The sequence below is a fragment of the Ictalurus punctatus genome, chromosome 5 (assembly GCF_001660625.3).
Source record: "Ictalurus punctatus breed USDA103 chromosome 5, Coco_2.0, whole genome shotgun sequence".
Taxonomy (NCBI): Eukaryota; Metazoa; Chordata; class Actinopteri; order Siluriformes; family Ictaluridae; genus Ictalurus; species Ictalurus punctatus.
The window spans coordinates 1,812,055-1,831,124 of NC_030420.2; the positions used below are offsets into that span (position 1 = coordinate 1,812,055).

General features: G+C 41.0%; 1 protein-coding gene across 2 annotated transcripts in view; it reads right to left on the reverse strand.

Moving 5' to 3' along the window:
• Positions 1-4,542, reverse strand: part of slc7a4 (solute carrier family 7 member 4) — a 12,132-nt gene extending 7,590 nt beyond the window's left edge. Inside the window, exons 1-4 of one of the 2 annotated variants that reach the window (XM_017466841.3) lie at positions 4,462-4,542; positions 1,423-2,504; positions 792-1,138; positions 231-563 (exon numbers count right to left, since the gene is read on the reverse strand). In XM_017466841.3, coding sequence (XP_017322330.1) covers positions 231-563; positions 792-1,138; positions 1,423-2,392 — 1,650 coding nt within the window. In that variant the 5' untranslated portion in view covers positions 2,393-2,504; positions 4,462-4,542. Of the gene's footprint in view, positions 1-230; positions 564-791; positions 1,139-1,422; positions 2,505-4,389; positions 4,439-4,461 lie in introns of those variants that run through there. The other variant, XM_017466842.2, reaches the window with a different exon arrangement.
• Positions 4,543-19,070: the final 14,528 nt, after the last annotated feature.

A 19,070-nucleotide genomic window follows, 5' to 3' on the forward strand; every position in this document is an offset into this window, starting at 1 on the left:
CACATCAACAAGAAATGTAAATAGAAATACAGCGCTTTAGAATCGAAACTGATTATCTAGCACCGCTTTGCCCGACAGCACAAGAAGAACGCCACCAGCGAGCAGGACGGCTTGACCCTCTTGGACTCCCGTCCACAAATATTCACGCATCGTATTGAATTCAAACCCCTGATCGAACTGATGGACCGCCTGAGGCTTTCAGCTTATAATAACGTGCTACGGTTTCTCACCTGGAAGGTCTTGGTGTTCCTCTGCTGCTCATGGACGGAGATGACGAAGAGGGTGAGGAGGAACGCCAGGCTGAAGATGACGAGCAGCAGGACGAAGCTCCATGTAGGCAGCGCCAGGTAGCTGTTTCCAAAAACAACCACTGCGGAGAGCGACACGGCGCTCACCATCAGCGCCAACACACTGAACGTCACCACCTCGCCCGGCGCCCAGTCTCCCAGTACAGTACCCAGGTACGGCTCCCAACGGGCACTAAGTGCACCCGGGAACTTCTGCCTCTCCACCAGGCGCAGTTTATCCGAAAACGACTCGTACTCCTTCAGCTCGCCGCTGTCCTGTTTTAAAAGTATATATATTTTATACTCACTAAAATTTCAGGTCAGTCTCAGCTTTATTTGCATCAAAAGTGTTTCCATGTGTATAATAATCACACTTCAGGAAAACTGGGGTTTGTATTATAATCATGCACGGGATCTTATTCATTATGAAATAAGCTCCGCCCCTAAACAGATTTTTAAAAAACATGACGTGAACATGATCCGCGATAGACTCTAGTTTCATACCTCCTTGAGCTCAGAGCCGGAGTTGCTCTGTTGACCTGGCGAGGGCGCCGGCGCATCTTTCTTAGCCGTGGTATTTTTTTCAGGCTGGAAGCGCAAAACGATAATGCTCGCAGCTACGAAGGTGTACGCTAACAGCGTGCCGATGGAGAGGAACTGGACGAGAGCCTCCAGGTCGAAGATGAGCGCTAGGACGGACATAAGGCTGCCGAAGACCAAGATGGCAATGACGGGCACTTTGGTGACGGGATTAACACGTGAGAAGACGGAGAAGAAGAGTCCGTCCTCGGCCATGGCGTACACGATGCGAGGCAGAGAGAAGAGGTTGCTGAGCAGCACCGTGTTCATGGCTGGACAGGAACAATAAAAAAAAAATACTCATGTAAACAACGTATAAATATATAAAGGACATGAAATATAAACTAATAACCGATGCTAAGAAAGACCACAATCTAACAGAGTGGCGTTTAACTGTGCATCTAAAAGATGTACAACAAAATGAGTATGTTATAATAATAAATAAACAAAGTGAATCACTTCATTAATAATCCCTTCGGTTTGTTAGAAAACATTTCCTCCAGCATATGGAGTGACGGATAGAGCCAAGCATAAACACACACACGGTCATACACACCGCAGATGGATCCCACAGCCACAATAAAGCCGGCCCAGCTGTACCCGCGCCTGAAGAAGGCGTCGGAGAACGCCGAGTTCGGGTCGAGTGTGTCCCACGGGACCATCAGCGTCAGAACCATCGAGACCAGGATGTAGGCTGTGGCTGCCAGGGCGAGTGAGATCGCTGTTGCAATGGGAACAGACTTCTGAGGGTCACGGGCCTCCTCGCTGGACGCAGCAATCACGTCGAAGCCTACGAACGCGTAGAAGCAGGTGGCCGTTCCTGCCATGATTCCCGAGAAGCCATAGGGGGCAAAACCGCCTTTGCGAGCGCTCCAATTGGCCGGATCGGCCAGTGCGAAACCAAAGACCAGGATGAAGGCGATGACTAGCATGCTGATGGTAGAGAAGATGTGATTTAGCCAGGATGAGACGCGCACGCCGAATGAAATTAAGAAAGATGCAACCAGCAGTATTCCTGCCGCGAGGAAGTCTGGATATCTGGCGAGGAAAGGTACTTCCCAGCGCAGTACGTGACTTTCCGTGAAATTCCGGATGCGGTGGTCAAAGATGGAGTCCAGGTAGCCGCTCCAGGCACGAGCCACCGCCGCGCCGCCGATCATATACTCCAGGATGACATTCCAGCCAATCAAAAAGGCCCAGATCTCACCGACGGAGACGTACGTAAACATGTAGGCGGAGCCTGTCTTGGGGACACGGGCGCCAAATTCAGCATAGCACAGAGCCGCCATGAGCGAAGCCACGCCCGCCACCAGGAACGAAATCACAACGGCTGGTCCCGCCATATCCTTGGCGACGGCTCCGGTGAGGACGTAGAGACCCGAGCCGACCATGGCACCCACACCGAGCAGCGCCAGGTCCAGTGTGGAGAGGCAGCGCCTCAGAGACGTGGCCATCATGTCCTCTTCTAACGTCTTCAGCCTGTTCACCTTCCGGTAGAAACGCACGACTGGAGAGCACGACGCCATCGTGAGGTAGTGTGAGGACAGGAACGAAGAGACGAAAACAGTGCGGACGGAAAAGATTCGTCTCGCTCGGCTAATCCATTTCAGCCAGAACCGAACGAGTTCCGAAGACGACCTGAGAACAAAGCGAGAGAAAGACAGAAGTCCATCAGAAGTTCAACAGCATGGCTTGCTTTTCAGACCCAGCCCACTGCGTGTATATTTTTAGCATATTATCTTTATCTAAAACAAGATGTGAGCACAGAAATTCAAAACCATTTGATTTGCCATAAATGGAGCGCCACAGGGGTCCTTCATTCTACACCTCACAGATCCCCACAGATCTGGAACTGCCCATGACCTGAGTGGAACTTCACTACTTATCAGTGGTAATTACATGCCTTGTTTCTAATTAAAACACAAAGAACAGCACAAATAATAATATACATACTCTGTATATATAAACTGAGAATCAACCGCAATGAAACTATCATCACCATTCTGTAGATTAAACCGTTTACACCACAGTCCTGTTGATTAATCGGATATAAATACACCTTTTATAATACATCGTCATTTCTACAGTAACAGCTCATTCATAGCGGCGTGTACGACAGACGCTCCACGTAATCTAAGGTTAATGATCAACAGCTTTAACAAATAAAACGTGTGTCGTCGTCGATATGGTGACGTTTCCTGTAAGGAGTCATTTATTTATCTAGCATTTATAAAAGGAGTCTTTTTTGGGAAATGTTCCGAACGGATGAGTTCACACTTAGCGGTTTCTCAGGGACACGACAAGATGATGTTTTTGTCTTATTGACTTCAAGAGAGAAGGAAAAAAAGCATCTGGCGATGGGAAGACCGTTTATAGCTGCTTTAACGCAAGTGAGAACGGGAACTAACTTGTTCCCTGGACGTTCCACAACATTACATGAATGTAACCATAAACGGCTAAAAAAAGTATACGTCTTTAATTAATATATTGAAAAACTTAATAAGTTTGCTGTGGTGTAAGGGGAATAAAACACTTACGGACGTGCGGTTCTATAAAATCGCCAACTTCAGGGTAGTAACAGCGACTCCGCGTCATCACACGACTCCGTCGTTGATTATTTTCCTATAACGGCACGACGCGGTGTTTTACTCCTTACTTAATTACAATATGTTTGATTTAAACGTCACTACGGCTCTAGATTCATTATATATTAATCGCAAGGATAGACACTGACACATACATTTTGTACCGCATTATTTTAAATAGTTTTATGTTTATATAGTCTTACATATGTCGATCCTACTAGAATATTTTAAACAGCGTTTAAAACAGCATTTGTTATGCCAGGATGACGGGATGCGGGGCGGGGTTTTCTATTTGCATATCATGAATATTCATACAACCTTTGAAAGGCATTTTTAACGAAGGCAAGGCGTAGTGACATTTCTAGTCCACTTTTTTGTAGATTCCTGGGCACTGAAATATATATTTTTTAAGTTTCTAAACAGAACAGTTTATTATTTTACACCATCTTATTTATTTTTGTTTATTATTTATTTCCGTTCTAATATTGAGGAGCGCGTGCATGGAAATGCTGACGTATTAACGCCTAGGTATGTATAAACAATGGCGGATGGGGGTTCTGTGTACAAACTCCAGGTTCTGCTGAGAACCCAGGTGCGCAGAACAGCTCGTGCGTCCAGAAGATGCTCGTTTCATGACGTAATAGCGTTTCAGATCTCACAGAGGGATTTTAAAAAAATAATAATTTAAACGCTCCAGGAAATTGCTAGATAATATTCTCATGGTAATAATTGTGGTCTGTACCGGCTTGGTGATGCGATTATTAATCATTCAGATTGAATAAAACGCCGAAACTAATGCATAACGTCCCACATGAATATAATCCCCCGGCCTATAATATTCCCCATCATATCACACACACTCGGGTTATGTGTCAATCCGCTGCTGCTGTCACGAGCAGAAAGGTACAAACCCAGGTGAGAAACTCCCCAACACTCACCTGCTCACACACACATACACACACACGTTAGATATGAAACACGAGAAGAAAGCGGTGGGTTTGTTTTATTACCTGCAGAGTAACAGGGCGTTGATGATCGGTGCGGATGTGCTGAGAGCTGCAGGGATCTATATTTCTCTGACCAGATGCCGCACCGGCGGAAGAATCGAGTCGCTGTTCGGCTCTTAAAGGGCCAGTCACCTTTATTCGCGTTTACATTTACATGGACATTTATTCATTTAGCGGACGCTTTCATCCGAAGAGATTTACACATGAGGAAATACAAGCAAAGTGATATATCAAGCGGAGAACTATACAAGTAGTGCGACTGTACACGTTTTATAATTGAGTACTAGAGTAGTCCGCAGAGACGAGGTGTAAGATCCAGAGTAAGTTTTTTTATTATTATTTATTTAAATAATGTGACGTTGGCGTTTTAGGGTTTAGTTAAGTCCTCAAGGAAGATATGGGTCTTTTTGAAGATGGTGAGAGATTCTGCGGTCCGGATTGAGGTCCGGATTCATTCCACCACTGAGGAACAATTAGCGTGAAGGTTCTGGAAAGGGACGTTGAGCCACGCTGAGTTAGCACTACTAAGCGTCGGTCGTTAACCGGTCGCAGATTGCGTGAGGGAACGTAAGCCTCAAGGAGAGAGTTGAGGTAGGGGGCGCTGTTCCAGACAAGGTCTTGTACATGAGCATCAAGGCCTTGAATTTGATGCGGGCGGCTACAGGAAGCCAGTGGAGGGAGATGAAGAGGGGTGTGACGTGGGTTCTCTTGGGCTGGTTGAAGACGAGGCGCGCTGCAGCATTCTGAATCATCTTGAGGGGTTTCATGGAGCTGGCTGGGAGGCCCGATAGTAGTGAATTGCAGTAGTGACGTTTTGAGATGACAAGAGCCTGGACTAGTATCTGTCTAGCCTGTTCGGTGAGGTACGGTCTGATCTTCTTATTGTTGTACAGAATGAACCTACAGAATACTGCAGTTGTTGAAATGTGGTCTGTACAGGTCAAGCTGTCATTAAAAGTCACCCCAAGGTTCCTGGCTGTCCTGGTTGTCCTTTTCAAACAGCGTAGAATAGAGCGTTCTCATAACCGTGTGCACGGGGGATGCAACCAAACACAAATAAATGATTCGGATTAAACAGATTATGTGTCCTAAACATATACAAATGCATTTTGTTTTATTTCATTTGCCTTAACTAGAAATATCAGCCACTGATTCCACATTTCAAATGCTGTGAGACCTTAAAAGTAGCTGCTTATATTTGCTTAGACAATTTTTGTCCAGCAGTACTCCTGCCATTGTAATAGCTCACACGTATGTGCATAAAGACAACGGTGCGTCTCAAATCGCATACTCGTGCAGCATTCGTGATAGTTATTACAACTTGAGCGTAAATTATAGGGTTATGTTCAAGCTAATACGTTCTTATAGTAACAGCTCATTCACACCATGTAAACCTAATAAAAATGCTGTTTAAAAAGACATCACAGCACGATTTGTCTCTCTGGCTTTCATTATCTTTATATATAGGATATTCGGCATTTTATTCTTTTGGAAATATTAACAGATTATTAACCCTATGCTGAAAACGTGTGGAGGAAAACTAAAATGTCCCTCAAATGTACAAGGGCATGATGAACAATACTGCAGTGTTACCTGTGTGGAAAAGAGTTTAATCCTTTATGCTGCGATGTGATGATCGCAACTAAAAGACACCCAGAAGACACTCATATATTCTTTATAATGAAGAGTTTATGAGCCTTTAGCATACATACTGTACATGCAGATTATCCAGGTGATGTGTAAAGCAATACTCATTTTATTACTTTAAGAACATATACTTACTCGAATTCACGCGTCATCATGAACATGAAGTCCCAGTAACAGTCACATCAACACAATGCAGACAGATCTCTAACAGGTAGCCTCTATTCCTAGTTATTAAAAATAACCTACTTAAAATAACAGTTTGAAATGTTTTACTTGTTCTGCAGATGTTTTTTTTTTCTGGTATAGAATTTCAGCAGTGGCATATTTTATGTTAAATTGATGCCTAGATGCCGATTATGGTGTAGTCTCTCATGAGTTTGCTGCCTCTGCTGGTTGTCCCTGTGTAACTGCTACTAATTAATTGCTCCAAATGATGTTGGTGATGAATGAATTGCTCCACTAGAGGGCACTGTAGATCTGATTGATGGGTACTCATGGCTGTTAAGTGGTAGATGTGTGAGTTAGTAAAAAAAACAACAACAACAACATCTGGATATATGACTATATGACTAGTTATTTTGATTCCCTACAAACTGGAATAGACACTTGTGTAAAATGTACATTCATGTGATATGTGACATCACAGGTGTCTCTGTGCGTGTCAGACACTGGATATGGTTTAACCCTTAACGCTCTGAAGCACCTCAGTGTCTAATAATATTCCTCTAATACTATGTATATGTGTCATTTTATTAGATTATATGATATTGTGATATAATTGTACTGTTACAACGTCACCAAATGATTTTTTTCAAGTTAATGCATGCTGAAATGAACAAAATTATTCGTAAATCATTTTTAACAGGAGCGTTTAGACACACACACACACACACACACACAAAATGCAGCGTTCATTAAAAAATTCCAGATAGTTAGGAGAAATATTCCCTGCAATATTCGGAAAGCAATCCAAAATAAAACAATAAATTCAGACTTCAGAGTTCAGTTAGGACAAAAGTAATGGCACCCTACAGCACCCAGCACTTACAGTAGGAGGCGCTCTTTCACCTTTTGGTTGTCATTCTTGTTGCTTTCAGCTCTTTGCGAAGCACTGCCTTTTATGGAGTTTTGTGGGCGTGACTAAATGTAAATCAGCGCCGCCGTGAACGCTCGGATTCCTTTATGACTGGTTGACTTATCAACATTGTAGGAAAACCAAAAATTTTTAGTAAAACATTTACACACAGCTTTACTACAAGACTTGACGGTCTTAGACCTGTACTGTACTGGCGCACATATTATCTGACGGCGATGCCTCAATACCTCCACTAGATGTCCCTGTTTTTATTCGTTATGTGTTCACATGCATGTGTTCAAATAAAAACAGACAACGTTAAGACTTACTCGACTTTAAGACATTATACTTCTATTAATAATACAGACCTTCTGTAATGTACGTAATGGCAGGTGATACATGCTACGTATATATAACTACAAAATGAGTTCGATTGTACATTATTTTACGGGGCACGAAGAAGGGGTTCATTAAATTATTGTTATTTGTTGAACCTAAATTCACATCGTATTAGTCTTAATTCTTCATGTTAGATCTTTAAGTTGTAGCTAGAGGCGACTGACTTCTGCGGTTCATGGCTTTAAGAGATAATAAAAGTTTAATAAAACAGTAATAATGTGATGTGTGCTCCATATTTTAAAGTAAAAAAAAAATGTTAGACATCACTAATTAAGGACTAAAGTCTGATATACTGTTCAAAATAATTATTATTTATAACAGCACGGTTGAATTCCTGAATCAGAAGGACGTCGATTCATTTTCTGTAACGGATCTGACCGTCGTTCCGGCCGTAGCGTAAATCGCTAGCTCACATTACTGCACTCATTCTCATTCACACGTAATCTAACACTAATTATGAGTGGATATGAAGTGCTCCTTCAGGGAAGAATCTTCTCTTTCAGGAGTTTACGCTTCTTTGCGGTTTCTCGGCTACGTGACGAGCTGCGTTTTTTTCTCTCTCCCGTTTACGTGAAGCGAGAGAAAAGAGGTGCTGGTGAGGGGACGACTGTTTACAGCTGCTATAGCGTAAGTGAAAAGAGAAACTAACCTGTTTCTCAGGCGCTCGACAACGTTAAATATAACTAGAAACGGATAAAAGTGCAATGTGTTGTTCAGTAATAAATAGAAATGTGTAATTGCTGGCATGTTTGTGTGGGAAAACAGTTGGACCTGTGCTGTCATAGGAAAATAATCAACAGTATTAACAGTAACTCCATTTCACACGCGTCACGTCGTATCACACCACCTCGCCGTTGTTGTTGTTGTTGTTGTTTTCTATAACAGCATGACCTGTTGAGAGTTATTCCTTACTGTGTAATTTATTTATTTACAGTTCCCACAGTTCACTCCCTGATAGCTGATGAATATCGATCCGAACACTGAGATCTTATAAACTTATGAGCTGCAGAAGAGCATCAAGTCTAATGATATGTCAGATCTGGGTTTTTAGTTCCTGCTCGATCGATGTTGTATCACAGCGTCTCTAAAGTGTTTGTTATGAAGTTTCACATCTTATATCACTTTATTCGTTCCTTAAAATGAAGTGTTTATCACGATTTCCGATTCTCGCTCACGCTATAATTTCTCGCGTGTCCTGTGCATTTACAGCAAACCAGGCCTCGACGTGTTAAGAAGAACAGAAACTTGATACATCGTGACTGAGATTCACTTCCGGAGTCCGAATAACAAACTGGCTCGCTGAGGTTTTTCCACAGAAAGCTGACATTACGGAATTAAAACCAAAATAATACAAAAATAACACAATCTGACGTTCACCAAACCTTTTCCACATGCGAGCCAATCACAGGACAGGTGTAATATTACATCATCAGTTACTGGGGAAATATATAATATTAACAAAGCTATTAACTGTTTAAATAAAGGCAAAAACACTTAAATACACTACAGTGAGGTGTTGATGTGGAACAGGTATAAATATTACTTGGTGAGGAAAGATAACGCAGCATCAAACCCAAAGCAGCACGACGGTGATGCTGTAAAATCCTATCATTTTGACGGCTTCTCAAAGCCATGTGAATGGTTTTAACTGAGTCGCAGGAATCGTGTTAGCGTGATGCTAACAAACGCATAAGCAGCGTAGCTACTGAAGCCAAGCGAACTAACGAGACTGAAAGATGCTGATGTCTGATTCCCAGCATTAACAGACACATCCGTTATTACAAGTCCGTTTAAAACTCCAGTTATGTAGGATAAATACATATAAATATCATTTTTTAAAAATCCTGCTTGTGTTAGGCGTAAAAGTTAGGCATATGGATAAACATAGATGGAATCTCTGGCAATATTTTAACATCATCTCCACTCTTTACTCTTAAATAAATAAATAAATAAATAACTCATCACTACAGAACATTAGCACTAATTAACGAAGAGATTTACACTTTAAGAGCGAGGGAGACAGAGAGAGAGAGAGAGAGAGAGAGACAGACAGAGAGAGAGAGAGAGAGAGAGAGAGAGGTGAAGCTAATAACCGTTACTAATTCGAAGAAGAACCTCCGAGGAACCCTTTTTAATTGTTGATATGGTGAAGAGTTCCATGAAGAGATGTTCGACATGTATGGAAGGAGTCTCCAGTGCCAGCGCTTTATAACAGTCAGAGGTAAAGCTGTAAGTTTAAAAGACTTTAAAGGTGAGTGAACGGTTGTTTATAGCTGCTATAGCGCAAGCGAGAACAGGAATGAACTTGCTTCATGAACGTTCCACAACACCGTATGTAACTAGAAACTGATAAAAAGTATGATCTGTTGTTACTATTAAATTTAAAGCTATAATCGTTGGCAATTTGCTGTGGTATAAGAGGAATAAAGACACTTTGAGACATGCCGTTATGGGAAGATAATCATCTATAGGGAGGTAATAGTGACTCCGCTTATAGATCACACCACACGGTCATGGATTATTTTCCTATAACAGGATGACATGGTGTTTATTTCTTATGTAGGAGGCCAGAAGGGGTTCATCTATGTTGTAAAGAACCCTGGTCCTGAAATACCAAAAAATGATTTTTGCACCACTCCAGTATTATTATTTATATTTGTTTTTTGTATTATGATCACAGAAGCAAGGATGTGTTGAGTTATTCTGTATGTTGCGCTCTGGGTCCTTTAGGGCGGCGCTGTTTTACCAGACTGACCCTCCTCAGCAGCTTGCTGTAGTAATATTTCATACACAGCAGGGGGGGTGATGTTACAGTCCATTCGTCTGCACATTTCGATCCGCGGTTTACCCGGCAACATATGAGTTCTGCGTATTTGTGCTTTATGATTGGCTGTTTATTATTTATAGAGAAGTACACATTACAGGGGACTTTCTGCTCTCTTGTGTAACCTGGCCTGCTTTCAGTTTCAAGGACAAACAGACAAACCGCAACCAAACAATAAATCATAGACATAGCAAATATTATGATAAAAACTTATATTAAATATAATGAAAAATATCCAGACGTGTTTCCATAACACTGTTTTTAATGCACACATTATAACCTCCAATATCTACAGTACATGATTTACTACAGCATCCTGTCTAAATATGAGTGTTGTCTTATATCGATGCAGTTGATTACTTGTACTTTCTTCCATGTTAGTTTGCATGGGCAATTAAGTTTTTTGTTCAATGCCAAGAGTTCGAATATTGAAGAAATTCCTAAAAAGATCACAAAACCAGACAGTGAACTCTCCTGTATGAACAAAATCACACCCTTGGGGATTTCTGTTCACACACCCAGTCTGTACTGAGGGATTTCACCCCTAAACACACTGAATACCATTCACTAAGAACTGACCCATCTTCCAGCAACAGATGACGTGATAAAGATGGTGATTTTCTATTGGCTGAGCAGAGCACCATCATCACCATCATCACCACCACCCTGATCGGGACTTTCTGAGCTGTTTGTGTAGCTCTGTTTTTGTTCTGCAAACACTTTCAGTTCATTCCCAACCCTGAGAAATCACAAAGATTAAAACCTGAATGTAATCCACATCCTCATCCTCGTCGTCCACAGAAACCCACAGAGAACAACACCGACCTGGTGTATCAGAATCCGAATCTTTACTGCTCAGGTGCACGTACATGTACTAGGAATTGGACAGTGATGGACAACATACTGTATAACAGTGCCGATCATGGAAGACAGGTCAAGTAAAAGTAATACAAAACAGTGCAGTGAATACAAAGCAATTCCAGAGTAAACAACAGAACGTGTTAGTATGAGACGGTCACGGTTTAATGTAGATATGTTCATGTAGAAATAATATGTATTACCGAGTGCACAGTACACTCCTAAGTGAAAATGTCCAAATTGGGCCCAATTAGCCATTTTCCCTCCCCGGTGTCATGTGACTTGTTAGTGTTACAAGGTCTCAGGTGTGAATGGGGAGCAGGTGTGTTAAATTTGGTGTCATCGCTCTCACACTCCCTCATACTGGTCACTGGAAGTTCAACATGGCACCTCATGGCAAAGAACTCTCTGAGGATCTGAAAAAAAGAATTGTTGCTCTACATAAAGACGGCCTAGGCTATAAGAAGATTGCCAAGACCCTGACACAGCTGCAGCACGATGGACAAGACCATACAGCGGTTCAACTCAGAACAGGTCTCGCCATGGTCGACCAAAGAAGTTGAGTGCACATACACAGCGTCATATCCAGAGGTTGTGTTTGGGAAATAGACGTACGAGTGCTGCCAGCATCGCTGCAGAGGTTGAAGGGGTGGGGGGTCAGTCTGTCAGTGCTCAGACCATATGCCGCACACTGCATCAAACTGGTCTGCATGGCTGTCGTCCCAGAAGGAAGCCTCTTCTAAAGATGATGCACAAGGAAGCCCGCAAACAGTTTGCTGAAGACAAGCAGACTAAGGACATGGATTACTGGAACCATGTCCTGTGGTCTGATGAGACCAGATAAACTTATTTGGTTCAGATGGTGTCAAGCGTGTGTGGTGGCAACCAGGTGAGGAGTACAAAGGCAAGTGTGTCCTGCCTACAGTCAAGCATGGTGGTGGGAGTGTCATGGTCTGGGGCTGCATGAGTGCTGCCGGCACTGGGGAGCTACAGTTCACTGAGGGAACCATGAATGCCAACATGTACTGTGAAATACTGAAGCAGAGCATGATCAGTATGCAATATCCCAGCATGATAACGACCCCAAACACACCTCCAAGACGACCACTGCCTTGCTAAAGAAGCTGAGGGTGAAGGTAATGGACTGGCCAAGCATGTCTCCAGACCTAAACCCTATTGAGCATCTGTGGGGCATCCTCAAACGGAAGGTGGAGGAGCACAAGGTCTCTAACATCCACCAGCTCCGTGATGTCATCATGGAGGAGTGGAAGAGGATTCCAGTGGAACCTGTGAAGCTCAGGTGAACTTCATGCCCAAGAGGGTTAAGGCAGTGCTGGAAAATAATGGTGGCCACACAAAATATTGACACTTTGGGCCCAATTTGGACATTTTCATTTAGGGGTGTACTTACTTTTGTTGCCAGCGGTTTAGACATTAATGGCTGTGTGTTGAGTTATTTTGAGGGGACGGCAAATTTACACTGTTACACAAGCTGTACACTCACTACTTTACATTGTAGCACGGTGTCATTTCTTCTGTGTCGTCACATGAAAAGATATCATCAAATATTTACACAAATGTGAGGGGTGCACTCACTTTTGTGAGATACTGTGTATATATTAAAATACAAACATATCAAAACATATCATTGGGCTATATGACAAAAAGATCACATTAGCATCATTAGTGTAGAAAACACACACACACACACACACACACACACACACACACACACACACACACTTTAGTCTTTATTTCTGTTTATACACACCCGCAATCTTTTCTAATAAACTTAGCTGGTATTTTCTAAAAATATAAACAAAATAATGCTTTAATTAATAATTGAGTCGTTTAATTAAACCACAGTAAACATAACTGAGATAAAGCATTGAATAAATAAATAAATAAATACATACATAAAGTAAGAAGAGGCACGGCGTCAGTGCTCCTGTGTTACTGATCGTAGCCATTCTTTGTTCTGCAAGAGCTTCGTAGCCAGCGTGATCTGACGTCTAACGTTTATGGCTTTACGAGCTATTAAAAGTTGAATAAGTCACTAATAATTTCACTAATCGTGCATTTTAGAGTCTAAAGCAGGATTGTCATTATTACTAATTAAGGAATAACAGCATTACTGAATTCAAAAGGATTCATTTTCTATCCCGGCAGCTCTGACAGTCACACGCTTATATGAACGCTCTCGTTCTGACACGTTGTCGTTTCTATAGTAACGGCTCGTTCACAGTATGTAAGGTTATTAATGAGCAGAATTAAAACCGTATCGTTATTTTTTACAAAGAAAGGCGTATAATCGTCGATATGGTGATGTTTTCTGTAAGGAGAGGTCTATGTAAGATTTATGGAAGGAGTCTCCAGTGTCAGCAGAGGTAGAGGTGTAGCTTCAGGACAGGAGTTTACTCTGCGGTTTTTCTTCTTGATATTAACTTGAAGAGAGAGAATGAAGAGAGGGCTGGAGAGGGAACGAGTGTTTATAAGTGAGAAGAGGAACCGACTTGTTTTGTAAATGTTTGATAACATTAAATGTAATTATAAATGGATAAAAACTGCGACGTCTCATTCGTTAATATATAACGTAAAATTGATATATAATCATTGGAAAATTGCTGCGGTATAAGAGGAATAAATCATTGGGGGGGGCGGGGTGGGGGGGGGGGGGGGTTCTGTTATAGGAAAATAATCTACATCATCACACCACCGTCATTGTTTATTTTCCTATAACAGCACGACCCACGGTGTTTTTCTCCTTACTTAAGATGCTTATTCGCTCGTTTTTGTTGGTGATAAAATAAATAATATTCTTAAAAATTCTGTGGAAATATTCTTAAATCCACTCTGCACCAGGTGCAGGTGTCGATTATTTTCAGCTGATGTTCACTGGGACAAACACAGAGAGCTCGTAAAGGCGTAAACTGCATCACTTGATGCTGAACTGGAACTAAAGCTCTAACATGGAGCGTTAAGTCTAATCTTTTATGAATTTCAGTTATTAATTCTTGCTCAATATTTTATATGACAAGGTTTTCGCAAGTGTATGTGGTGTATTATCACAATACTCCAACATAGCAATACAGGTATTTATAAATAAATTCTAATACATCGTGTATAAACCTTTAGTCTAATTTGAGCTTTATTAAGCAAACAACAAGCGCTTAATTAACTCCTTATATGTTCCTTAAAATAAAACCTTACCATGACTTCTGATTCTCGCTCACGCTATAATTTTGCGTGTCTTGCACATTTACTACAATTCAGGCCTTGACGTGTTAATAAGAACAGAAACTTGATATATCGTGACTGACGGTTGGAGATTCACTTCCGAGTCCAAATAACAAACTGGTCCGCTGAGGTTTTTCCTGAGAAAGCTGACATTACGGAATTAAAACCAAAACCACAACCAGTGAAGACAGTCTAGACTTTAATCAAAGCTTTTTCACATGTGAGCCAATCACAGGACAGGTGTAATATTACATCATCAGTTTGAAGGAAAGGAAAACCATAATGGACCTGGAACAAAACGTAAACGCTTCCCAGTCCAGACTTAATCAGAATATTATTATTTGAAAAATAAAGGCAACGACGTTTAAATACACTACAGTGAGGTGTTGTTGTGGAACAGGTATAAATATTACTTGGTGAGAAAAGATAACTCAGCATCAAACCCAAAGCAGCACGACATTGATGCTGTAAAATAATACACTTCAGACGGCTTCTCAAAGCCATGTGATTGGAGTCGCAGGAATCGTGTTAGCGTGATGCTAACAAACGCATAAGCAGCGTAGCTACTGAAGCCAAGCGAACTAACGAGACTGAAAGATGCTGATGTCTGATTCCCAGCATTAACAGACACATCCTTTATTACAAGTCCCTTTAAAACTCTAGTTATATAGGATAAATACATAAAAATATCATAAAAATATTTGTTCCCGTTATGAGGTGTATATACTGAATAAGGATAATCAGATGTGTTATAAATAAAGATGGAAATGGAGACACTATTTTTATATCATAACATGACGTATGTTAACAGGAGAAAGTTTTATTATTTCAAGAGAGGCTGGTGTTTATAGCTGCTATAACGTACGCGAGAGCAGGAACTAACTTGCTTTATGGATGCTCCACGATAAACGTAACAATAAACAGGTAAAAAAAGCAGGATTGTTCATTAATATATTTAAAACTCTAATTGTTGGCAACGTGCTGTGGTATAAGAAGAATAACGACATTTTGGGACGTGCTGTTAAAGGAACATAATCTTTCATCTTTAATTAATAATAATCTACCACCGTCAGGGTGGTAACAGTACCTCCGCTTCATCACACCACCCTGTTGTGGATTATTTTCCTAAAACAGCATGACACAAAGTGTTTTATTCTACAGTTAGGAAGCCAAACTTGGTTCTTAAATATTTTAAAGATCAACAATGCTCGGGTCGTGAAAATACCAAAAAATATGTCTGCAACACTTCATAAATGATACAGTATGTGCACTCTGGGTCCATTAGGGCGGCGCTGTTGCACCAGTCTCAACCTCCACTGCAGTTTGCTTTAGTAATATTTCCTACACAACAGGAGAAGTGATTTTTACGATCCGTTCGTTCGTACGTTTCGATCCGAGGTTTACCCGGCAACAGATGAGCTCTGCGTATTCCTGCTTTACGATCGGTTGTTTTGTTTAAAAGGAACTACAGGTTACGGGACTTTCTGCTCTCTTGTGTAACCTGACCTGCTTTCAGTGTCCCAGACACAAAGACAAACCACAGCCAAACAGCACATCATAGAAACATTTTCTAGGAAATATTATGGCCAAGAAATTAAATATAAAGAAAAATATCCAGTCTTAAATATTATTAAGCATCCATTTTTAAGTCACTATTTAAATTTAAGCACATTTATGATTGACCATGTTAACTGCTTTGTACAAAAGGTCAGATTTTCCATGAGTTTCATACAGTATATCTCTTATATTGAAGCATGTGCTCAGACGACACATCACTGTATATAATTGTTTACTTTGCAATATTTTTCAATTGTTTGAAAATGAATGGAATTGAATATTGGGCTTTTTTTCAATGACATGAGTTTGAATATTGAAGAAATTCCCAAAAATACATAAAAATCACAAAAGTAGATGGTACTTCCATGTTAGTTTGCATGGGCAATTAAGTTTTTTGTTCAATGCCATGAAAGAAATCCCTAAAAAGTTCACAAAACCAGACAATAAACTCTCCAGTATAAACAAAATCACACCCTTGGGGATTTCTGTTCACACACCCAGTCTGTACTGAGGGATTTCTCCCCTAAACACACTGAATACCATTCACTAAGAACTGACCCATCTTCCAGCAACAGATGACGTGATAAAGATGGTGATTTTCTATTGGCTGAGCAGAGCACCATCATCACCATCACCACCACCACCCTGATCGGGACTTTCTGAGCTGTTTGTGCAGCTCTGTTTTTGTTCTGCAAACACTTTCAGTTCACTCCCAACCCTGAGAAATCACAAAGATTAAAACCTGAATGTAATCCACATCCTCATCCTCGTCGTCCACAGAAACCCACAGAGAACAACACTGACCTGACTTATATAATAGTGCTTGAACTGCAGCACTGGATCACAGAATAACTGTGTTGATATTATAAATACAAAAATATCAGCAGAGATCAGTGGTATACAGTCCTCTCTGAAACTACTGGAACAGCAAGACAGAGTCATTTGTTTTTGCTGTAGACTGAAGACATTTGGGTTTGAGATCAAAAAGATGAATATAAGAACCGAGGTTTAATTGTTATGTGTTTTAATTGTTATATGACATAGAACATATCACATTTTGTATCTGACTACCCAATTTTTATGCAAGAAACATATTGGAACATGGGACTGACAGGTGTTTCTTGTTCCCCAGGTGTGTCCTGTTAGATAGACTGATTAAACAATAGATAGCTCTGAATATCTACTCTTGGGTTTAGCCTTCAGTTTCACCTGTGACGACTGCATTTGTTGTTAAAAAGGATAAACCAGCATGAAGATCAGAGAGATGTCTGTGGGAGAAAAGCAAGCCGTTCTGAAGCTGAGAAAAGAAGCCATTACACTAACATTGTGTATAGCCAATACAACAATTTGGAATGTCCTGAAAAAGAAAGAAACCGCTGGTGTATTGAGTAACGGACACCGAACGGGTCGGCCAAGGAAAACAACAACAGTCGATGACGCAAACATTGTGAGAGCTGTAATTAGATCATTTTAATATTATGTGAACTGATCACACTCACTCTACGTATAACTAGTACTTAGAAACTTGATTAAATAAAAAAATTGTATAAGCTATTAAATCCTGTTTTAATGAAGAAATTTCATATATTTAATCTACGCTGCCTGGCCAAAGAAAAAATCAGACGCTAAAATTTCGTCGCACGTCCTTTAGCTTTCATCGTGGCATTGTCTCGATAACCTTGTGCAACGTGACAACGTTTATTTCCATCCAGAGTTGCATTCATTTTCAGCTGAGATCTTGTATTGAGGACAGGAGAGTCGAACCACTCCATCAAGTCTTCTCCAGCACATCCCAAAGACTTTCAATGGGGTTAAGGTCAGGACTCTGTGGTGGCCTCATGTTCATGTGTGAAAATGATTCCTCATGCTCCCTGAATCACTCTTTCACAGATTGAGCCCAGTGAATCTTGGCATTGTCATCCGGGACTATACCTGTGCTGTCAGGGAAGAAAAAATGTGTTGATGTTATTTATTGACGGGATAACCTGGTCATTCAGTACGTTCAGGTGCTCACTCAGCTGACTTCATGTTTATTGCCTCATAATGTTGCTGAGTCTCGACCTGACCAACTGGAGCAACCCCAGATCATAACACTTCCTCCACAGGCTTGTTTCATGTGCTTCTCGTCCTACCCGGACGCACTCATCGCTTTGGAATAGAGTAAATCTGGACTCATCAGACCACATGACCTTCTCCCATTGCTCCACAGTCCAATCTTTATGCTCCCTAGCAAATTGAAGTCATTTCTATCTGATTAACGTTACACTGATATACCACACAGCTGTTTAGTCCCAATCCTGTAAGTTCTCGTCACATTCTGCATGTGGAAACACTCTTACTTTCACTATTTAACATAGCCATGAGTCCTACTGTAGATTTTTTTTTTTTAAATGTGACTTCACCAAGCGGTTTTAAGGAGCTCCGATCACGATCATTCAAGATTTTGAACATTCATTTTTTTCCGAAACTTTTCTTCCTGAAAGTTTCACCGCAGTTCACCGCTCTCCTTCCAGGATTTAATAATATGTTGGACAGGTCTTAACCCTTTTCCAGGTATTCCAGGGATTTCAGCAATCTCCTTAGTTGTTTTCTTTGCTTGATTGCCTTGTCACTGTAATATATTCTACATGCACAAGTCCACTTGTACACGGATTTGTATTATTTGGAATTAATTTCAGGGACATGAGAAAATACTGGGTAAGCATATTAGTCATTTAAACCACAATGACGGTAATAATCAGGATAAACCATTTAGTAAAGATGAAAACATAACTGTAGTAAAGGTGTCACACAGCGTGGCACGAGTGCCTCAATATGTGTTAATGTGTATTGCCGTTCTTTGTCCTGCAAGCTTCATATCCAACCACGTGTTCTCACCTGTATGAAAGTAAAAAACGCTCTAACATCCACTCATGCAGAGGTCCCTCTATCCTGAATACGTGTACACAGCACTGCTTCCTGTTCACAGACTATATAAAGCACATGCAAATATTCAGATAACGCGAAGTCTTGACA